The 24,793-nt window shown below is 44.7% G+C and overlaps 1 protein-coding gene across 1 annotated transcript in view; it reads left to right on the top strand.

Moving 5' to 3' along the window:
• niban2 (niban apoptosis regulator 2) overlaps positions 1–24,793 on the top strand; it is a 187,633-nt gene that overhangs the window by 90,061 nt on the left and 72,779 nt on the right. Inside the window, exons 3-4 of the mRNA XM_033048769.1 lie at positions 869–997; positions 20,619–20,724. Coding sequence (XP_032904660.1) covers positions 869–997; positions 20,619–20,724 — 235 coding nt within the window. The remainder of the gene's footprint in view (positions 1–868; positions 998–20,618; positions 20,725–24,793) is intronic.

The raw sequence follows: 24,793 nt of genomic DNA, 5'->3' as shown, positions 1-24,793 counted from the left end.
GTGAGAATCATGTGAAATAATCACTGAATTTTATTTTAAATGAATGTACCTGCATGTTATACTGTTTAGTTTGGAGATACAGCCAGATGGTCCACTGAGTTTGCACCGACCAGCGATTTTTGTTTTCCTATTTGTCAATTTTTTTGTGACTGATTATTTGGCGGCCAATCAATCACTGTCTCTAAGGAGGTTGCGTCCAATCACCAACCTGCTTGCCTTAAAATTCCCGAGGTCTCCTCCCGTCCAATCAGCCGCTGTCTCCAAGGGTATTGTGCCCAATCACATAATGCAGTTTAATGGTAATTAGCTGCTACGGTAAAGGTTGGAAGCCAGTGGAGGTACTGACAGGCAAACGGGAGCAGGAGAGATTCACACAGCGTATAATCCATAGCACCTTAGTGTACAATTTTATAATATATACTAAATAACTGGACTGACAGACGTTGGCTGGGAACCTGGGGCTCACCAAAATTGTTCCCAATTGGGCCCCGCACCCCCTAAGGCTGGCCCTGGACACAAAATACTGGAGTAACTCAACGGGACAGGCAGAATCTCCGGAGAAATGTTCCCACACATTCCTTAGCTAACAATGGGCCGACCGGGCACTACCCTGCCTGATGTCATTTGTGGCTGATCCTGATTGGTCCTGGTCTTTTCTAAAAAGGATTAGGTGATGTTTCAGGTTGAAAAGACATTGGACAGGTACATGGATAGCAAAGGTTTAGAGGGATATGGGCCAAACTCGGGTAATTGTGAGAAGCATAGATGGGGCATCTTGGGCTTGGACAAGTTGAGACATGTTGTATTACTATGGCTCTTTGACTCTGAAAGACTAATACATCTTTGTATTTATTCTTTTCTCCTGTAGACACCATTGAAGGATAAAATTATATTTTCTGGCAACCTCTACCAGTATTTGGAAGTAAACAGGAGGTGGAAGAATAGATATTTTGTTATACGTGATGACTACAGCGTGGCGTACTATGACGGAAAAGTGGTATGAACTTCATTACTTTGTGGTATTATAGAGGAATGCATTTAACACAAATAATTTCATTGTTTTTTATTTTTAGGAAAATTGATGTAAACTGGGAACACAATGTACATCCATATTAATATATTTCGAAATGTCGGATTCGGAATGGGAGGGGAAGTTGAAATGCTGAGCCACCGGGAGATCAAGTTGGTTATTGAGAACTGAGCGTAGCTGTTGGGCGAAGCAATCGCAAAGCCTGCGCTTGGTCTCACAATGCCCTGCAGATGCTGGAAAAATCGAAGGTAGACAAAAGCGCTGGAGAAACTCAGCGGTTAAGAAAGAACTGCAGATGCTGGAAAAATCGAAGGTTGACAAACATAGGTGAGATCAAGCACAGACTTGGCGATCGCTTCGCCCAACATCTCCGCTCAGTTCGCAATAACCAACCTGATCTCCCGGTGGCTCAGCACTTCAACACCCCCTCCCATTCTGAATCCGACCTTTCTGTCCTGGGCCTCCTCCATGGCCAGAGTGAGTCCCACCGCAAATTGGAGGAGCAGCACCTCATATTTCGTTTGGGTAATTTACACCCCAGCGGTATAAACATTGACTGCTCCAATTTCAGGTAGTCCCTGCTTTCCACCTCCTTCCCCTCCCCTTCCCAGTTCTCCCACAGCCTACTGTCTCTGCCTCTTCCTTTCTTTCCCTCCCCCCTCCCCACATCAGTCTGAAGAAGGGTCTCAACCCAAAATGTTGCCTATTCCTTCACTCCATAGATGCTGCCTCACCCGCTGAGTTTCTCCAGTATTTTTGTTTACCACCCGTATCAGTATATGTCTTATCTCAATGACTACTGCTGTTTGGCTACACGCTGGAGTGCATTTAGTGTAGTGACATTTGATTCAACTTCATTTCTATTTTTATTTTATTCTCAAGTCAATCTGAGTATTTTAACAGTTATTTAACACCCAAAAATTCATAATTTAGTTGGTGTAGATGGAAGTGAAATTTACAGAGCATCTTAAATTGAGTAGACACAATTCTGGCTGGTTCATTTCTATACAAGGCAAATCTGAATAATTATTTTAGATCACATAGGCTAGAGTTGGCAGGATTTTTTTTGATTGGTAAGAAACTGGGAAGTCAAAATGCAATGAGATTTTGGATTTTATGTTCTCGCATGTTCAGAATGTGGTTGCCGATAACATAAAATTAGTGATGAATGGAATTTTATAATTTGTAGGAGCTTGAATGCATGTTTTTGGTCATGTGGGCATTCCAGGCAAGGCCAGTATTTATTAATTATTCATGTTTGCCCTTGCGAAAGGCAGTGCTGAGCTTTCCACTTGAACCATTATAATCCTGGTGAAGTTACTCTCACTTTTGTGGTATGTTCCTGTATTTAGCCTCAGAAATGCAAGAGGGACTATTAAATATTTACAAGATACAGGTGCACAACCTTTTATCCGAAAGCCTTGGGACCAGACACTTTTCGTAATTCGGAATTTGTCGGCCTTCAGAATGGATTTTTTTTAGCGTAGATTTTAATGGCTGGCTCAGTGGTAGAGTGCTCGGCTCATATCCGCAAGGTCGCGAGTTTGCGCCTCGATCCCGGCAGTTCCTCGGTCGCGAGTTTGAGTCTTCAATGTAGTTTTTTCTTGCAGAATAAATGTCTGTATGAAATGCAGTGTGTTGAATGAATTCCTGAATTTGTAAATGTGACCGCAGCATTGAATCACCTCTCGCACTCATATCACCCTAACGGGGCTACGTGCCCTTAGGCGGCCAAAGGCGACATTTTCACACTCTTATATCCGTGTGCAGCAGAGGCGACGTGCGTTTGGTGCCAAACGTGAGCTTTGGTGAGCAGACGACATCCTGGAAAAAATGTCCGGTTTCTTCCAGGTAGGCGACATACCCTCCCGGGCAATATACCCTCCACTTCTCTTTTATGAAGGGGATTTAGTTCCCCTTTCTTCCAGGACCGACCGGAGGTTCCGCTGTCACCTCTGCGGGCCACCCTCGGTGAACGCTCACTCAACTTTGTCTTGGGATTCCTACTCTCCCGCGCAATGTACCCCCACCTTCTCTTTTATGAATGGGGATTTAGTTCCCCTTTCTTCGAGGACCGACCGGAGGTTCCGCTGTCACCTCTGCGGGCCGCCCTCGGTGAACGTCCTGTCTCCCTGTCCCTGGGATAGCAGGGGGCGATAAAACAGCACAATCTCCCCCTCCAACTCCAGAGGAATCCGCTCCCCGATGGGCCGCTACGGCGACAAGTGGCAGTTCGCCCACAGCTGCGCGACCCCAAGAAAAAGACGTACCTTGCACACCATCAGCTTCTGACCATACGGGGAGCGTGTTCCTCTGGAGTTGGAGCGGGGCTGGGCTGGAGTTGCTGATCTGGGATCTCCGTGCTTGCAGTGGGCCTGGGGGTTGGTGTCCCGATGAGGGGGCGCAGCTCGGGCTGTGGGCGAACTGCCACTTGTCGCCGTAGCGGCCCATCGGGGAGCGGTTTCTGGTGGTCCTGATGTCTCCGACCAGTTTGCAGTTTTCCTCTGGAGTTGGAATGGGGCTGGGCTGCTGCTGGCTGTGGGTCTCTGGGATCTCCGTGCTTGCAGTGGGCCTGGGGGTCGGTGTCCCGTTGGTCCTGACGTCTCCAGTGACTGGCATCGCCGACGTGAAGACAGTGCAAAGCCCCCGCGCCGGTGCAATGGGCTGGAGAGGGGAGGGAAGGGGTCACACACATAGCCGGGAAGCAGAGGGGTGTAGGTGGGGTGAATTTGAAGGGAGCGACAATCTGCTGCTGCCTGCCCGCTGAGTTAAAAAGTTCCCACGCAAGACTCACGATACACTGTGTATCGTGAGTCTACCGTGGGAACTTTTTAACTCAGCGGGCAGGCAGCAGCATATTGTCAATTATTAACCCTCCCGCGCAATATACCCTCACCTTCTCTTTTATGAATGGGGATTTAGTTCCCCTTTCTCCGAGGACCGACCGGAGGTTCTGCGGGCCGCCCTCGGTGAACGTTTTCAAGGACCTTTCTTCAAGGACCGAAAACATGTCCGCTATTCGGAGGTTTTCGTTATTTGGATCTTCGGATAAAAGGTTGTGCACCTGTACATGTGCCTGTAAAGCTGAAGCAAGTAAGCCTTTCATTGTTCCATTCCCAGTGCATGTGACAATTAAACACTCCTGTCTTGACTCTTGACGAAGTGGAATTGTGGAGCTGCAGGTATTCCCATGCACCTACCAGTGGTAGAGATCAAGGTCTGTAGGAATAGTCTAGGTTAATAATTGCTATGCATATTATAAATGGTATTCAGGCAGCCAGCCTGTGACAGAGGTGGGGAGAATATAGTGCCCTCCTTAACGTTTGGGACAAAGGCCCATCATTTATTTATTTGCCTCTGTACTCCACAATTTAAAATTTGTAATAGAAAAAAACACATGTGCTTAAAGTGCACATTGTCAGATTTTATTAAAGGGTATTTTCATACATTATGGTTTCATCATGTAGAAATTACAGCTGTGTTTATACAGAGTCTCCCCCATTTCAGGGCACCATAATGTTTGGGATACATGGCTTCACAGGTGTTTGTAATTGCTCAGGTGTGTTTAATTGCCTCCTTAATGCAGGTATAAGAGAGCTCTCAGCACCTAGTCTTTCCTCCAGTCTTTCTATCACCTTTGGGAACTTTTATTGCTGTTTATTAACATGAGGAATAAAGGCCAAGGAAGACCTCCACAGCTGATGACAGAAGAATTCTCTCTATAATAACGAAAAATCCCTAAACACCTGTCTGACAGATCAGAAACACTCTTCAGGTGTCAGGTGTGGATTTGTCAATGGCCACTGTCCGCAGAAAGCTTCATGAACAGAAATACAGAGGCTACACTGCAAGATGCAAACCACTGGTTGGCTGCAAAGGATGGCCAGGTTACAGTTTGCCAAGAAGTACTTAAAAGAGCAACCACAGTTCAGGTAAAAGTCTTGTGGACAGATGAGACAAAGATTAACTTATATCAGAGTGATGGCAAGAGCAAAGTATGGAAGAGAGAAGGAACTGCCCAAGATCCAAAGCATACCACCTCATCTGTGAAACACGGTGGTGGGGGTGTTATGGCCTGGGCATGTATGGCTGCTGAAGGTACCGGCTCACTTATCTTCATTGATGATACAACTGCTGGTGGTAGTAGCATAATGAATTCTGAAGTGTATAGACACATCCTATCTGCTCAAGTTCAAATAAATGCCTCAAAACTCATTGGCTGGCAGTTAATGCCACAGTAAGCCAATATTCCCAAACATGCTGCAAAAGCATCAAAGGAGAAAAAAAATAGTAAATTCTTGAGTGGCCAAGTCAATCACCCAATCTGAACCCAATTGAGCATGCCTTTTATATGCTAAAGAGAAAACTGAAGGGGACTGCCCAAAACAGGGCAGTCACAGTGGCGCAGTGGTAGAGTTGCTGTCTTACAGCAAATGCAGCGCCGGAGACCAGGGTTCAATCCCGACTACGGGTGCTATCTGTACGGAGTTTGTACGTTGTCCCCGTGACCTGCATGGGTTTTCTCCGAGAACTTTGGTTTCCTCCCACACTCCAAAGACGTACAGCTTTGTAGGTTAATTGGCTTGCTAAATGAAAAATTGTCCCTAATGGGTGTAGGACAGTGTTAATGTGCGGGTATCTCTGGTTAACGCGGACCCGGTGGGCCGAAGGGCCTGTATCTCTAAACTAAACTAAACAAGCATAAGCTAAAGATGGCTGCAATACAGGCCTGGCAGAGCATCACCAGAGAAGACACCCAGCAACTGGTGATGTCCATGAATCGCAGACTTTAAGCAGTAATTGCATGCAAAGGATATATGCAACAAAATAATAAACATGACTACTTTCATTTACATGACATTGCTGTGTCCCAAACAGTATGATGCCCTGAAATGGGGGGGACTATGTATAAACACTGCTGTAATTTCTACATGGTGAAACCAAAATGTATAAAAATGGCCTTTATTAAAATCTGACAATGTGCATTTTAACCAGATGTGAATTTTTCTATTACAAATCTCAAATTGTGGAGTACAGAGCCAAATAAATAAATGATGGGTCTTTGTCCCAAACATTATGGAGGGCACTATATGTGTCTATGTGCGTGCGCACACACACCCCACACCTCATACACTCACCATACACAGAGGTCCCAGCAGTGATCCTTATAGAACACCACTGGTCACAGATCTGAAGCTAGAATGATAACCTTCCACCACTATCCTCTGTCTTCTCGGGGTGAGCCAGTTCGGAAACCAAACTACCAAGTCACTGTGGATCCCGTGCATCTTAAATTTCCGGATTAGTTGACCATGAGGGACATTGTCAATAGCCTTTCTAAATGTCATGCTGACAGCATCCACTGTCTTTCCCTCATCGATCACCTTTTTTTACCATCTCAAATAACTCAATCAAGTTTGAAATACAAGACCTGCCCCATACAAAGCCATGCTGATTATCTTTAATTAGCCCAATCTCTTCCAAACACAAGTAAATTCTATCCCTAAGAGACATCTCTAGTAGCTTCCCTACCATTGATGTGAGGCTCACCAGCCTATAATTTACTGGGGTACTCCTATTTCCCTTCGACGATTTACATTCCCTGCCCTTAAACAAAGAAATAAACATTGGCTTCTCTCCAGTTCTCCCCGACCTTGTCTGTGGCAATAGAGGATATAAAAAATCTTCATCAAGACCCCAACAAACTCTCCTCCAACATAACCTGGGCTAGATCCCATCAGGCCCTGAGGACTTATTAACCTTAATGCTCTTCAAGAAACTCAACATAACTCCTTCTTGATCTCACAATGCCCTTGCATATTCGTATACCGCACATGGATCTCACTATCCACCATGACATCCTTGATGAAATTGATGCAAAGCACTAAACCTAGATCATCTGATCCCTGGGCACAAATTCCCACCTATATCCTTGAATAGGTCCTATTTTCTACCTAGTCATCCACTTGTTTTTATTGTATGTATAAAAGCCTTGGGTTTGTCTTTAATCTGACCTGCCAATGATTTTTCATGCCCTCTTCTTGGCCCTCATGATTCTGCAGACATAGAAAACCACAACCCACAACGAGCCTGCAGCGAGGTCTGAGGGCGGCGGGGAGAGAGAGATAGAGAGAGACAGGGTAAGAGACCGAGAGACAAATATAGGGATAGTCAGAGAGAGAGAGACAGGGAGGGTGAAGAGGAGGGGGAGGGAGTGCAGGGGAATGAGGGAGAATGAGGTTAGGGGTAGGAAGAGGGATTGCGAAGTAATGGAGGAGGGGGTGAGGGAAGGAAGCAGAGGAGGGTTGGTGGAGGGTGGGGGTAGGGAGGATAATGGAGGAGGAGAATAGTGGACTGAAGAGAGGGAGAGAGTGAGATGCGTTCACATTGATCTTATATTTTACAAGTTATTGCTATTTTAAACTTTAAAAATGTCAGCCACTCCTGCGCAGTTAGGGGCTATGGATGAATGATGCAATATTGCGTTGGGGGAACGGGGCCCAATGGGTCCCACTTGGTCTGGTATATATATTACTAAAACTCTCATCTTGTCTGTGAGTGTCTGTTTGTTTGCCAGCTTTTCATGATTTGAACTATGCCAAAACGGTACACGATAGCTCTACAATTTTTGCACCACCTTACACTACACCACAAGACAATTGTGAGTATCAAGTTTCGTTCAGATTGATGTTATATTTTACAAGTTATTCACATTTTTGAGAAAGTTTGAGAAAGAATCACTAGAACACTGCAGTGACAGTTTGGCAGTCACCAGCTATGAAATCACGATGGGATCTCATTTACATAAACTGCCAGTCAACAGTGCTGCACCCGACAATGACATCACAATGGGATCTAATTTACATAAACTGCCCATCAACAATGTCCCACCCAGTGCAATGAGAGATTTGTTACATTGTTGGAAGGAGAGGGAGGAGGAGAAATGTTATTTAAACATTGTGTTTAGTGGGGGAGTGTGATAGGGGAGAGGCGAGGAGTGGGGGACAGGAGAGAGAAGAGGGAGGGTGAAGATTCAGATTCAGATTCAACTTTAATTGTCATTGTCCGTGTACAGTACAGAGACAACGAAATGCATTTAGCATCTCCCTGGAAGAGCGACATAGCATATGATTTGAATAAATATTTACATTAGCATATATACAGACATAGTGTTTTTCCTGTGGGAGGAGTGTCCGGGAGGGGGGGGGTGATTGGCAGTCACCGAGGTACGTTGTTGAGTAGAGTGACAGCCGCCGGGAAGAAGCTGTTCCTGGACCTGCTGGTCCGGCAACGGAGAGACCTGTAGCGCCTCCCGGATGGTAGGAGGGTAAACAGTCCATGGTTGGGGTGAGAGCAGTCCTTGGCGATGCTGAGCGCCCTCTGCAGACAACGCTTGCTTTGGACAGACTCAATGGAGGGGAGATAGGAACCGGTGATGCGTTGGGCAATTTTCACCACCCTCTGCAATGCCTTCCGGTCGGAGACAGAGCAGTTGCCATACCATACTGTGATACAGTTGGTAAGGATGCTCTCGCTGGTGCAGCGGTAGAAGTTCACCAGGATCTGAGGAGACAGATGGACCTTCTTCAGTCTCCTCAGGAAGAAGAGACGCTGGTGAGCCTTCTTGATCAGAGTTGAGGTATTGTGGGTCCAAGAGAGGTCATCGGAGATGTTAACACCCAGGAACCTGAAGCTAGAAACACGTTCCACCTCCGTCCCGTTAATGTGGATGGGGGTGTGCGTGCCGCCCCTGGACTTCCTGAAGTCTACAATGAGCTCCTTGGTCTTCTTGGAGTTAAGGGCCAGGAGTGGGAGGGAGTGTTGGGGATGAGGGCAAATGAGCTGCGCCTGCGCAGTTGAGGGCTATGGGTGAGTCATGAAATATTGACCAACGGGTCCCACTTGGTCTAGTCTCATTTAAATGTTGGTCCTCTCACTTTAAAGCACTGACATCGAGTTTTTGACATTTCCACCCTAGGAGAAATATTGCGTTGGGGGAACGGGGCCCAACGGGTCCCACTTGGTCTAGTCTCGTTTAAATGTTGGTCCTCTCACTTTAAAGCACTGACCTCGAGTTTTTTACATTTCCACCCTAGGAGAAAGATTCTGACTACCCTATCTGTGCCTCTCATAATTTCATGTACTTCTGGTATATCTCCTAACACTAGCCACTAACACTCCAGAGAGGAGATATACCAGAAGTACATGAAATTATGAGAGGCACAGATAGGGTAATCAGAATCTTTCTCCTAGGGTGGAAATGTAAAAAACTCGAGGCCAGTGCTAAAAGTCCAAGTTTGTCCAACCTATGTAGCTAATACCCTATAATTCAGGCTGCATTCTGGTAAACCTCTTCTGCGCCCTCTCTAAAGCCTCCACGTCGTTCCTGTAATGGAGTGACCCCAACTGCATGCAATTCTCCAAATACGGCGGCACCAAAGTCGTATAAAGCTGCAATACAACAACCCAAAAAAACAGGACAACATAGAACTAGTGTGGACTCGGTTGACCAACGATACTGCTTCCATGGGGTATCACTAAACTAAACATGATTCTTATACTCAATGCCTGACTCTAATTCCCCTGTCCCACTTAGGAAACCTGAACGGAAACCTCTGGAGACTTTGCGCCCCACCCAAGGTTTCCGTGCGGTTCCCGGAGGTTTTTGTCAGTCTCCCTACCTGCAACCTCCGGCAACCACCTGCAACCTTCGGGAACCGCACGGAAACCTTGGGTGGGGCGCAAAGTCTCCAGAGGTTTCCGTTCAGGTGTCCTAAGTGGGACAGGGCCATTACACTTAATGCCCTGATGAAGGCAAGCATGCCATATGCTTTCTTTACCACTACATCTACTTGTGTTTCCACTTTCAGTGAGCTCTGCAGTTGGACCCTTTGATTGATGCTCTTCAGGGTCTTAACATTAGTTGTATTCTTTCCCCTTACATTTGCCGTTTCAAAGCCCAACACCGCATATTTGTTCAGATCTGCCAACTCCATCTGCCATTTCTCTGCCCATACCTGTAGCTGATCAGTATCCTGCTGTATACATTGACAGCCATTCTTGCTGTCCGTAACACGACCAATTTTGATGTTGCTGCAAGCTTACTCTCCACACCATCTATATCTACGTCCAAATTGTTTATATACCTCAAAGGCCCTGCCTGATGCCATCTTCCTATACCTTGCATTTGCTTCATTTTTCATTTCATGAATGAGGGGAACATGCAGGCAGAGCCTCTCGCCATTCAAGGTTCCCTTGACATCGTTGCACTTCCCTCCTCATTGGTAAAATGTTGGACCTGAACTCAGATCAGCTGATCTTTAAATGGCTTCTGCATGTCAGATGTGAACTTATCCAATAATAGCTGCTCCCAATTTACTCTTCCGAGTTCCTATCTATTGTAATTGCCCTACCCCAATTTAGAACTTTACCCCAAGCTCCAGACATTACAATGTTAAAAAGAAAATTCGGGAAGGAACTTCAGGGCTCGAAATTAACGGTTGCCCGGGTGCCATTGACCACTCAAAGCACCGCCGGGCAACTAAACACAGAGTAATTTTGCCCGGCTTGGCAACCAGATACTGGTTTGTACCGAAGATAGACACAAAAAACTTGAGTAACTCCGCGGGTCAGGCAGCATCTCTGCACAAAAGGAACGCGACGTTTTGTGTCGGCGGTGACGGCTGTATAGCGTGGGAAAGATTCTAGGTGCGGGATGAGGAAGGATCGCAGCGAATGACGGGCCCTGAACTGCGAGCGACAGCGGCTCATCTCCTCCTCCCGCACCCCGCCCGCCCTGACAAGGGCCGCTGCTTGCAAACCCGCGCTTTCAATACAATACAATACAATACAAACCATCCCACCCTCTGACCCACCCTCCATTTACCCTGCATGTTCCCCTCATTCATCCTGTAGTGATCCCCCATTCATTCTGCACAGACCCTCCGATCCACACTGTACTGACCCCCTCCCCCCCCCCCCCCCCCCCATTCATCCTGCGCTGATCTCCCCCCCATCCATCCTGTACTGATCCTCCCATTCAAGAAGAATGGGGGGAACAGTCTGAAGAAGGGTCTCGACCCGAAACGTTGCCTATTTCCTTCGCTCCATAGATGCTGCCTCACCCGCTAAGTTTCTCCAGCACTTTTGTCTACCCCATCCATCCCGTACTGAACCCCCCCATTCAACACCACTGACATCCCCTGTGCTCTCCCCTCACAATTTTACCTACTCCAACCAACACGTACTAATTCACCTTCCTCAATCCATCCATTCTGCACCAACTGCCTTCTAACCCCCCTCCCCCCCTGCCATCTATCCACCCCGCACTGATTCACACACACCCCCCTCCCTGACCCTATTGTCCTGGAAATGTCTTCAGAGCGAACATTGACTATGTTTGACAACGGAATGCAATAAAATATGTTTTAATTCCCAATGTTATTATTTGTTTTCATCCATAAAGATGGATGAATTAAATTGTGAACACGTGAAACATTAAAACCGCAGTGTTCGATTGTCACTGCTACCGTTGACACATTATTACAGAATTCATTTTAACGGCAAATCAATGCTCTTAATATGGAATATCAGTTATTTAATGAGCAACATTCACAACTATACGTACGCATATATGTTACCATGGTACAGGATTTATTGACACAGGTTGATCATACGCTGAATAATTCAACCACATTTTTGTTTGGAAGTGGAAAGAACTAATAGAAATTGCATTAATTGCAATGTGTAAAAAGAGTTGAGATACTGCCTTATAATTTTGCTGCATGTCATTGTGGGATATATCATGTCTTGATTGGTGAATGTTTAGTTTGTGACTTTATTTGAAGCAGAAATAATATGTGAATGCTTCATTGAGTATAATTCCGACTGGTAACTACGCACTTCGTCCAAGCACATTATCGCACGCGTCATGCAAGCCATCTTAAATGACCACCTAAACTGTCATTTGGCAACCTAAAAAGCTGCCAAGGTTGCCCGGCTGGCAACAGGGAAAAAATGTTAAGCGAGAGCCCTGAACTTGGTTGTGAAATGTTTGGGGGAGTAATGGGCCAAATGCAGACAAATCAGACTAGCTCAGGAAGATACCTTGGTTGCATGGACGGGCTTGGCTGAAGGGCCTGTTGCATAGTTAATGCCATATGATTCAATGTATTCCTCTGTCTTTCGTGTTGCTGTAGTAACACACATACTGCACCAACATTACAAGACTTTGTGTAAGAGAATTCTTGTCATACTTTCTGCATTAAAGCAAAATAAATTTGTTGTACATGTTCCCAAACTGTTGCACAAAACAACTTAATTGCACTCGGCTTGGTTCTAATCCATACTTTAGCCATTTATTTGTTCTGTCTCAGCTATTCCTCTTTTTCAAAAGTAGAATTTATGATATCTCTAAAAAATTTTCCTTAAATATTCAGAATATTGCTTTTATCAGAATATTAGCTCAATATTGGGTTTAATAAAATAGCTTTATAGGTCTAGATTGTTCCATTGTTACCCAATATCTAAAGTGAAACAGTGTCTTTAGAAATGGGCATGTTTTATCCCACAATCTGTTTTGTGACATCACACAATATGCAAATATCATAGCAATAAAACATGATACAAAGCAGTATCTTTGATACAAAGATTCTTTGTGGCAATCTTTTGGGTGTGTCCATAATTCTGAAAAGAAGCATTATAAGTTCAATTATTTCAGATGACTAAACTCCATACTTAAGCCACACCTTGGCAAACCAGCTAGTTTTGACTGTTATACTGATAACTATGCATCATCAGATAACGTAAGCCAGAGGTGAAAAAGTTGCTTCACAATGAAACAAGACATAACCTGTAGATTTACAGGTCATATTTTGGGCAAGTGTAGTCAAAACTGATGGACTGGAAGATGGGTAATGTAATGCAATTGTTTTCTTTAAAAACAAATGGGTGTGGTCATAGACCCGGGGATTAATGTTAGATTGGTGTAAATGTGTGGTTGATAGTCAGCACAAACTCTGACTTGGTGACAGGCAGTAGTTATTCTAACAATTGGATGAATGTTCAAATGGGTTCCAGATGATCATTGTATTTTATGAGGAAAAATTGAGGCAAATTAGTTGGTATTGTCAGATTTAAAAGAATGAGAATTTATGGAATGGAGATGAGTTCACAGCATGGAGAAGAAATTGAGAACTCGAGAGCAAAACTCAAGATAAGGGGTTGCCATTCTTTACTGAAATGAAGGAATATAAAACTTCACTTTGACTGCATTTGGATTATTGTTTGCAGTTCTCTTTGTCCCACTACAGGAAGGATGTGGAGGCTTGGAAGGGGGTTCAGAAGAGGTTCACCAGGATGTTCCTATGATTCAAGGATATTAGTTATAAGGAGAGATTGGACAAACTTGGATTGTTTTCTCTGAAGTATTAGAATCTGACGGAAGGCCTGGAAGAAGTTTATAAAATTATAACTGGCACAGATAATGCAGACTGTCAGAAACTTATTCCCAAGGTAGAAATGTCAAATACCATAGAGCGTAGAGGGGAAAAATTGAAAGATGTGTGCAGCAACTTTTTTTACTCTGGTACGTATAGTGGTAGGTGCCTGGAACATGCTGCCAGGGATGGTGGTAGGCGTAGAAACATAGAATAGGCACAGCACAAGAACAGACTGTCCCAAAGTATCTGTATTGAACATGATGCCAAGACCAACCTATCTACTTCCAAGTAACATATATCCTCCACTCCCTAAATATACACATGCCTATCCAAAAGTATCTTAAATGCCACTATCATATCAACCTCAATCCACTTCCCCGAACAGAATTACATCGTATTATATAGTGTTTTTTTTTTTGTCACCTTAGCACATTCCACAGACATTAGTCATGGTCAGAGGTACAGGAAAATAAAGGTTTCTACAGAATGCATCACATCAAAGGCATTTTGTCATATGGTACAAGATATTTTACATATTAAAGAGATCAGCCATTTGTTATTGCCCCTTAATGAGATCAATCCAGCTTCTTCTCTGCTTCCTTGCTCACAGACATCGGACATTTGGTGCAAGGCATCTTACTTATCAAAGAGATCAGCCATTTGTTATTGCCCCTTAATGAGATCAATCTAGCTTCTTCTCTGCTTCCTCTCTCGTCATTTGGGAGACAAATGTTATAGTATTCATTATCTCAATACACAGCAACCTGAGGCAAACCTAAACTTGCCTTTCTGTATTATTCTACTGGAGAAAAGCCTAATTTGAGACTAAATATAAGTTGTAAGCTAGCCCAGGAACCAATTTAATATATTTTTAACTTAATTCAGCCTTATCACCCATGGCAGAGGATACTAAAATCCATTAAATAACATCCACTACCCTAGCCTCATCGATCACCTTTGGTCACCTTTTCAAAAAACTTGATTGTTAGTAACACACGACGTGTTCTGTACCAAGCCATGCCGACTGTGCCTAATTAAACCATTCTCTTCCATTCGGGAGTAAGTCCTTTCCCGAAGAATCCTCTTCAATAGTTTTCCTACCACTGTGAGACTCACCAACCTATAATTCCCTGGAATCTATCTACTTCCCTTCTTAAATAAAGGAACAACATTAGCTGATCTCCAGCCCGCTAGGACCTCGTTCATGGCCAGAGAAAATAAAAAAATCTTCATCAAGTCTCCTGCAATCTCCTCTTTTGCCTCTCTCAATAACCTGGGACAGATCCCACCAGGTCCTCTGGATTTATCCACCTTAATGCTCTTCAAGAGCCCTAACAACACCTCAATCTCAAACTACCCTTGTATATCAGTATTCACACTGATCTCACTGTCCTCTATGTCCTTCACCTTGGTGAAAACAGGTGCAAAGTACACGTTTATTATCTCACATACATCCCAGACTTCAAGCACAAATTCCCACCTTGATCCTTCAGTGATCCTACATTCTCCCTGGATCTCTTTTGAATGTAGGTATAAAAAGTTTTGGTACTTTATTTAATCCAACTCACCTTTGCCAGTTCAAGGCCCCTTTTGGCCATTCTAATTGCCTCTTTCCTCTTTTCTGTATATTCCTCAAAGGTCTTGTCTGATTCCATGCACTTGCATGCACTTCCTTTTTCTTTTTGACCAAATTTACAACCTCTTTGGTCATCCCAGGTTCCCTTATTTTGCCATCTTTATCTCCCCTCAAATGATAGTGATATTTAAGAGCCATTTGTACATACAGAGGGATATGGATCATGTGTTGATTAATGGGGTTAATGTGACATCATGGTCAGTACAGATATTGTGTACTGAACGAGTTCCTGTACTGCTCATGTCGAGCATTGTTGCAACTTCCTGATTCCATTCCTTTTGTCTTTGCATAACAAAAATATAAATGTCTTATTGTTGAAATTTGATCCAGCTAATTTACAAGGAAACCTATTTGAAGAAAAATAACTTTAATATAATTTAGTCCAGTATTATCTTTCTATCCGGGCCCACCTCTCGCCTTGCCAAAAACACTGGTTATGCTCACTCAACTTGTATAAGACTATTGATTTGTGGAACCAAATGCATCAGGCTTATTCAAGCGAGTGCATTGCAGGGTTAATTTACTGAGCCTTTGTTGAAAGTGAATGTATCTGGGAATTGCATTAATAGTTACATCAGAAAACTGACAGAGGTAATGACATTTCCAGCGAAAAAATAGGAAGGTGAGAGAGGGAAAGTTGAATGGAGATTGCGGGGCAAGTTTATTTTTTTACACAGATAGTAGTGGAGGCCTGGAATTCATTACCAGGGATGGTAGTGGGGTCAGATACGATAGTGACGATTAAGAGGTTTTTAGATGGGCACATGGAAGTGCAGGGAATAGAAGGAAATGGATCATGTACAGGCAGAGGAGACCAGCTTAGCATCATGTTCAACCATGGACGAGAGGCAGATTTCACTAGTGGAAAAAAAATACTGACATTCGTTAATAAGGAGGTGGTACAGGGTACTTGAAAACTAAAATATGAATACAGCAGAGATAGCATGGATTAATGGATGGGGGAAAAGAGTACAAAGTACTGAAGTAACTTAGGTCAGGCAGCATCTCTGGAGAACATGCATAGATGATGTTTTTGGTTAAGAACCTTCTTCAAACAGATTGTGGGGGGGGGGGGGAGAAGAAAGCTGGAAAAGGAGAGGTAGGACAGAGCATGGCAGGTAATAGGTGGACACAGGCGAGGAGGAACAGAGCCCAAAGACTAGAACAGTAGGTGTGAGAGAGTGTTTGAAGAGTAGCAGATTGTGAAGCCAGGGAGGAGGAAAGTTACAATCTCAAAATGTCCAACAATTAGGTCAAAAACAATCCCCCCTTTACCCCCATACTTCCCATTTCTTCCTCACAGCTTCCCTCCCCTGGGCACCACCTGCACTCCTATCTAGTTCTCTCATCCCCCCTCGTGATGCATTTGGTTTTTCAGAAGGCCTTTAAGGTACCACACAAGATGATTAAACAAAATTAGCATATATGTTATGGGATTGAGGATAGTTTCAGGGATTGGGTAGGAATAAACAGGTCATTTTCTAATTGAAAGCCTTTGACAAGCTGGGCACTGCAGTGCTAAGATCCCAGCTCTCACAATCTATTTCATAGATCTAGCCTCCCTAACTAAAACAGATAGGGAGGCTAGAGCTTGATGTGCGAAGCAAGGTAGGAGATAATTGTGCCCTGGCAGAGATATTGCACGTACGTTATCCACAGGTGAGGTGCTAGAAGATTGGAGGTTAGCAAACATTGCCATGATCACAATGAATGGCGGTGCTGGCTCGAAGAGCCGAATGGCCTCCTCCTGCACCTATTGCTGTCTATGTGGAGTTTGCACATTTGTTCGATGATTGCATGGGTTTTCTCCAGGTGCTCCGGTTTCATTCCACACCCCCAAAAACTTGCGGGTCTGTACATGAATTGCCCTCTGTCAAAAAATATTGCCCCTAAGGTGCACGAAATGGATGAGAGAGTGGAATAACATAGAATTAGTATTCACAGGTAATTGATGGGTGGCGTGGAAAGAAGGGCTGTATCTCTAAACCTAAACTAAACTATATGTTGCACATTTTTCAAAATGTGGTTGGACTGAACTTGTAGTGGTCTGTACAATTTTGGTCACTACATTATAGAAGATATGTGGTTGTACTGAAGAAAGTGCAGAGGAGATTCACCAGCTTCCGAGCATGAGCCAGGGCATTGATTGTAAGACTAGGGAAGTCATGATGCAGCTTTATATGCCTTCGGTTAGGCGGCATTTGGAGTATTGTGTACAGTTCTGGTCACCCCATTACAGGAAGGATGGATGGGAGGCTTTGGAAAGGGTTCAGTGGAGGTTTACCAGAATGATGCTGGGTGTTAGCTACAGGGAGAGGTTGGACAGACTTGGATTGTTTTCTTTGGAAAGCCGCAGGTTGCAGGGAGACCTGATTAAGGTATATAAAATTAGGAGAGGCATAGGTAGGGAAAACAGTCAGAATCTCTCCCAGGATGGAAAAATTAAAGACTAGAAGGCATTGTTTTAGAGTGAGAGGAGCAAAGTATAAAGGAAATGTGCGGGGCAATTTTTTTAACGCAGACTGGGGAGTGTCTGGAATGCACTGCCATGGTTGAGACATTTGCGATAGTGGCATTTAAGAGACTTTTGGATAGGCATATCGATACGAATGGAGGTATATGGATTATGTGCAGGTAGATAAGTGATGGTCTTGGCATCATGTTCGGCACAGACATTGTGGGCCAAAGGGCCTGTTCCTGTGCTATACTGTTCTATGTTGCATGGATTAGTGCACTTACATATGGGGAGAGATTGGAGAGGCTGGGTTTGTTTTTGGCTGGAGCAAATGAGCCTGAATGGTAATCAGAGAGGTATATAAGCTTCTAAGATACACAGGTATGTCAGATTTTTTCCTTCCTGTCACAGAAAGAATAATGTCACCAGGGCATAAATTTAAGGGTTTAAGGAAGGAGTTTTAAAGAGGTTTTGAAGAATACGTCTTTACACAGAGAATGGTTGATATCTGTAACTGATGCTAGAGGAGGTGGGAGAGCTAACTAAAATCATACAAAATCATACAAATGATATGACCCTTAGTGTGGGAAGATGGGATTTGTGTAGCTGGGCATAAAAGATTGGCATGGACAAGGTGAGACGAAGGGCCCATTTATGTGGTGTACAACTCTATGGCAGAAATAAGAAATTATCTTATTCATGTGTGAAAGGTTATTGTTTCCCTTGGCTAGAACACCCAGAAGAGGAGTCACCACCTTAGGGTTGAGACCAGAAAAAATGTCTTCATCCAGAGATTAGTGACTCTTTAGAGATCTCTATCCAAGATGGGCAGTGATTGAGACAGGTACGATATTGCCATTTAAGAGACTTTTGCATGGAATGGAGGGATATGGATTATGTGCATTCTGGGCTGAAATGCCTTATCCTGTGCTCTACTGTTCTATGTTCTGTGGAGCTTCAATCATCGAATATAATTAAGGCAGATGATTAATTTAGGAAGATTGAGGAAATATAGACGTATGAGGTCAGTGCAGGCAAGTGAAGTAAAGGGTCAGACATGATCTTTTTAAGTATAGTTGAAGGGGCAATTTGGAAAGTTATCTTCCTCCTTGTGGCCTCTCAATATCACTGAATACTAATAATAATAATAATAATTTATTTGTCATTCAAACATATAAGTATACACTTGAACGAATGCACTTTGCACCTCACGGGGCTGAGGTGCAAAGTGCACAGTGGTTGATATTGATGTATGGTGCGAGTGCTGCGCATGTGTGTGTTTTTGGTGTGTGTGTGTGTGTGCGTTGGGGGGCAGCAGGGTGTTCATCATTCTGCAAGCCAGGGGGAAGAAGCTGTTGCACATCATGATGGTGCTGGCCTTGATGCTCCGGTACCTCATGCTGGACGGCAGAGGGGCAAAGAGTCCATGCCTCATGCTGGATGGAAGAGGGGCAAAGAGTCCATGGGAGGGGTGGGTGGAGTCTTTGTCCAACAGTCTTTATAATGTTGGAAGCTTTTCAGAGGCACCTTTTGTTGAAAATGTCCAGAATGGATGGGAGAGGCTCCCCGATGATGTTCTCGGCTGTCCTGACTAATCGCATCCTGCTTGATGCGGTGCAGTTGCCGTACCAGACGGTGATGCAGCTGGTCATGACGCTCTCTATTGGTACCTCTGTTGAACATAGAGAGGATGGTGGTGGAAGCCTAGCTCATTTCAGCCTCCTGAGGAAGTACAGCCTCTGCCAAGCCCTCCTGGCCAAGAGTGTAATGTTGAGAGACCAAGAGAGGTCATCAGCGAGGTGCACCCCGAGGAATTTGATGTTGCACACCCTCCCCACGATGGAGCCATTGATGTGCACGGGGAGTGGGCAGCTTGCGTTCTCCTGAAGTCTACAATCATCTCTTTGGTCTTGGTGACGTTCAGAGACAGATTGTTGTCTTCGCACCAGTTCACAAGCTGCGCCACTTCCTCTCTGTAGGCAGTCTCATTGTTGTCTCTGATGAGGCCCACCACTGTACTGTCATCTGCCAATTTGATTATTTAGTTGGTGTTGTGTTTGGCGGCACAGTCGTGGGTGTTCACAGTGTGAAAAGCAGTGGATTAAACACACAGCCTTGGGGAGCTCCGGTGTTCAGGGTGATAGTGTTTGAGGTGTTGTTGCCAACACGGACTGACTATGCTTGATGTGTTAAGAAGTCCAGGATCGAGTTGCAGAGGGGGGTATAGAAGCCGAGCAGAGAGAGCTTCCCCACCAGCTTCTGAGGGATGATCGTGTTGAATGCCAAGCTGCAGTCAATAAATAGCATTTAGCGTAGGTGTTTTTTTTGGTGTCTATGTGGGAGAGAACTGCGTGAAGGGTGGAGGAGATGGCATCTTCTGTGGAGCGGTTAGGGCGGTATGCGAACTGGTGGGGTTCCAGTGAGGTGGGGAGGCTATTCTTGATGTGTTCCATGACCAACCATTCGAAGCACTTCATCACGATGGGGGTCAGTGTCATGGGACGGTAGTCATTGAGGCAGGAAACAGATGACTTTTTTGGCACCGGGACGATGGTGGCGGCTTTGAAGCAAGTGGGGACGTTAGCCTGGTTCAGGGAGATGTTGAAAATGTCTGTGAGGACATCCACCAGCTGGTTAGCACATTCCTTGAGCACACGACCAGGTATGTTGTCTGCTCCTGGGGCTTCCGTGGGTCGACCCTGGTTAATGCTCTCCACAAGTCGGCTGAATCCAGAGTTATCATCTGTTCCTCGGGGGTAGGAGTGGACTTCCTCCCAGACATGGTGTTAAGTGCATAAAAGTCATTTTACTTGTCCGGAAGGGAGGCATCGCTGTTGTTGGAATGTGATGCTCCTTTATAGTCCGTGATGGACCGGATACCCTGCCACATATGTCTGCAGTCCCTGATGTTGCAGAAGTGGCCATGGAAACACCAGTTCTACAATTTATTTTAAGAAAGTTAATATAATTTGGTAGTTTTTTAACCAGTATTTAAGGTAGAAATTGTTTGAAAGTAAATGTATCTTAACATTCTGTAAATCAATGTTTTACTTGCAGAACTTCGACAGAGGAGCCAGTCCAAAGGGACTTATTAATTCTGCAGGCTACAAGGTGCTGAACACAATGGATCAGTATCTGGAACTGATTAACAGCAGCATGTCAGGTAAATACCAGGGCATTTCTGAAAATGAGAAGGGACATGGGACAGGTAATATGACTGGCAGGAAAAATCATTGCCTTTCCTGACGGGAGTGCTAGTCAAATCTTCCAGTATTTTTCGGAAGGGTTAGGGATGGGAGGAATGCGGGGAAGGCATTGGACGAAAGATTCAGGTGGTGGTTTAAAATAAAAAATGAGCTCTATTTAACGTTCACAAGTTAAAGGAGTAGAATTAAGCCATTCAGCCTCTCGAGTCTACTCCGCCATTCAATCATTGCTGATCTTTGCCTCCTAATCCCATTTTCCTGCCTTTTTTTTTACCTCCACAGCCCTTTGTGTCAATGAGTTCCACAGATTAACTATCCTCTGATTAAAGTCATCCTCACGTTTCTAAAAGAGCGCCCTTTAATTCTGAAGCTATGACCTCTGGTCTTAGACTCTCCCACCAGTGGAAACATCCTTTCCACATCCGCTCTGTCTTTGCCTTATTCTGTTACAATGAGGTCCCCTTCAACCTTCTAAACTCCAGTGAGTAGAGGCCCAATGCTGTGAAGCGCTCATCATATGCTAACCCACTCATTCCTGGAATCGTTCTTGTAAACCTCCTCTGGACCCTCCCCAGAGGCGGCATAATCCTTCCTCCGATATGGGGCCCAAATTTGCTCACAGTACTCCAAATGCAGCCTGACCAATGTCTTATAGAGCCTCAGCATTACTTCTCTGTTTTTGTATTCCAGTCCTCTTGATATAAATGCGAACATTGAATTTGCCTTCCTTATTACCGATTCGACTTGCAAATTAACTGTTTGGAAGTCCAGCACCAGCACTCCCAAGTTCCTTTGCACCGATTTCTGGATTCTCTCACAATTTAGAAAATAATCTTTGCCCTTATTACCAAAACATTCCAGAAAATGTTCCAGCACCGCCATTTAATATGATCAATGCTGATCATTCAAAATCAGTACCCCGTTCCGGCTTTTTCCCCATAACCCTTGATTCCCTTAGCCTTAAGAGCTAAATCTAACTCTCTTGAAAACCTCCTGTGAATTGGCCTCCACTGCCTTCTGTGGCAGAGAATTCCACAGATTCACAACTCTAGGTGAAAAAGATTTTCCTCATCTCAGTCCTAAATGGCCAACCCCTTATTCTTAAACTGTGAGCCCTGGTTCTGGACTCACCCAACATCAGCAACATTATTCCTGCATCTACCCTGTCCAATCCTCTAAGAATTTTATATGCAAGGAGTCTCTTGCCCAGAGTAGGTGAATCGAGGACCAGAGGACATAGGTTTAAGGTGAAGGGAAAAAGATTTAATAGGAATCTGAGGGGTAACTTTTTCACACAAAAGGTGGTGGGTGTATCAAACAAGCTGCCAGAGGAGGCCGTTGAGGCAGGGACTATCCCAATGTTTAAGAAACAGTTAGACAGGTACATGGATAGGACAGATTTGGAGGGATATGGACCAAACGCGGGCAGGTGGGACTACTGTATGACTCTAGCTTTCCGCTAATCTTTGCCATATTATACGCCTTCCTATTACTTTTATGCCGTCTTTGATGTGCTTTGTCAGCCACAGTCGCCCTTAGTCTGCTTCCTCCTGTTTGGGATGAAAAGATGCTGTATCTTCTGAATTACTCCTAGAAACTCCTGCCATTGTTGCTTGGCTCCCCTTCCAATCAACTTTAACCAGCTCCTTCCGCATGCCTCTGTAGTTACCTCTGTTCAACAGTAGTTCTAGTTCAGTAAGACTGATATATCCAAATTCACCTTCTCCCTCTCAAGCTGCAGGTTGAATTGTATTATATAATGATCACTGCTTCCTAGGGGTTCTTCACCTGAAGCTCCCAAATCAAATCTGGTTAATTACACAACACCAAATCCAGAATTGCCTTTTCCCCGGTGAGGCACAGGGAAGAGAGGGTTGTGTAAAAGGTGGAGGTTTGTTTGTAGGTTAGTTACCTAAAATTGGAGAATTGAATGTTAGGTTGGAAGCTGCCCAAGCTTCCTTGTGTTTGGCCTCACTCTGGTAATGGAGGAGGCCAAGGACAGAAAGGTCAGTGTGGGAAGGGGAGATAAAATGGTTAGCGAGCGGGAGATCTAGCAGGCCTTGGCAGACCAAGTGCAAGTGGTCAGTGAACGTGTTTTTTTAACTAAGTTTGATCTTAACACGATGTTGGAAAGCAAATTATAAGAATAGAGAAAATTGTTTAAGCAGGCAAATATTGGGCAGGGTATAAAGTGGATTACTTCTTAGAATAGATAGAAGAACAGAACATTGTTTAATTGGAGAAATTATGAAAACTGCAGTGCCTTGTTAATGAAACATACACTTAGGAACCCAGGCACAATGTTGACCTCTACTGTAAGAGAAGTGGGGTATAAAAACAGTTACCGGTAAATCTTGCTGCAGTTTATTGAAACCATGTCTGGAGTACCGTGTACAGCTTTGCTCCCCTTATTTAACAAGCGATATGCTTGCAGTGGAGGCATCAGAGAAAGGTTTCTGGGCTGTTTCCTAGAATTAAATACCGTATATCCCGGCAATGAAGACCCTATTTTTTACCCAAAAATAAAGCACGAAAATGTACCTGCGTTTTGGAGGCCAAAGGTTAGGTTGTTAGCCAAGAAAGATAGACTTGGCTATCCCTCAGTACAGCAACATCAAGAACAATGTTACTGTACTGAGGGATAGCCTAGTCTATCCCTCATTGCTGGCAGCTGATAGGAAGCGGCTGTAAAGTGGAAAACGGCTGTAAAAGGACAGCGCCACTGGGGGGGAGAGTTCCTTTCACAGCGGGTGGGGAGTCTGGCCCGGGTCAGCACGGGCAGGAGCATTGAGAAGGAGGGGGTCGGGGATCATGCCAGCAACTCACTCAACGCTGCCGCGGCGCTCCGGGCGCGGAGCCACCGCATTGTGGCCGGGGAGGGAAGTAGCTCGCGTGGCTGCGAACGGCCGCCGGGACCGGACAGCGGAACCGGCCTCCACCTCAGCACCACCTGCCAGCCCGCTCACCTCTGGCAGAGATCTCTGTCGGAACACCTCTCTCCTGCCACTCGCCTGCCTCGCTCATGTCAGCCGCTTCCCGCAAATCCTTAAATTCCGACTGCCGCCGGGAGCAGGACATGGCCTCACTTGCTGCGCTGGGTCACACTGCATGGCATTCACTGCCCGGTTCGTGTCTTTCAAGAGCAAAGATCATAGAGCGGAGCGGGTCAGCAGGCGATGGATAACATGACAGTGGACGGTGGAGCTTCCTCCTGTGTCAGCGCAAGTAACCTCAATTGGTCCATTGAACTAGTATTGTCATTCAATAAGATCACAACTGATTCAACTTGTCCCGGTGTGCTCCCGTTTTTCCCACCATCTCTCCAGCTGCCATCACCCTCCACCCCCCACTAATTCAGTCATTCAGAATGGAGGAGATCTGGAAGCCTTGGGCAAATTGAATTGTTACTTTCTTTGTTTTCCATTTATTTATTTATTTTTGCGCGTGAGAAATTCTATGTCCCACCAGCCTTTTTTCAAAATTTAGCAACTCAAAATGGGGGTGCATCTTCATTGCCGGGAAATACGTTAGTTGTATTGCTTTGAATAATTGAACAGAGTAGGCCTGTGCTTTGTGTGGGGGTTTAAAAAAAAATGTCATTGGAATGTGTAAACTTTTGACAGGTAGACACTAAAGGCTTTTTCCTGTCATCTGAGAATCGAGGGGCCGTAGTTTCAGAATACGGGGTTGTCTGTTAAAGATGAAGATACAGTGACTTTCTCTAGAGGTCGTTATAGGTTCAGATGGAATATTAAAAATTATAGAGAACTGCCATTAAATTGGTGTTGAAAGGGTGTTGAGTTGCATGGATAGGAAAGGTATGGAGGGATTTGGGCCAAATAAGGGCAAGTGGGACTCGTGTAGATAGGGCATCTTGGTGGGCATTGGAAAGTTGGGCCGAAGTGTCTGATTGCATGATGTATGACTGTGAGCAGACTGATCTGATTGATTGATGGAGCAGGTGTGAAGGGGCTCCCTGTTCTTATGGAAATGTTCATGGCATTGCAAGAGAGTTTAATTTGAGAG

Source organism: Amblyraja radiata, chromosome 32, assembly GCF_010909765.2.
Source record: "Amblyraja radiata isolate CabotCenter1 chromosome 32, sAmbRad1.1.pri, whole genome shotgun sequence".
NCBI classification, from domain to species: Eukaryota; Metazoa; Chordata; class Chondrichthyes; order Rajiformes; family Rajidae; genus Amblyraja; species Amblyraja radiata.
This window is presented reverse-complemented; position numbering and strand designations above follow the sequence as displayed.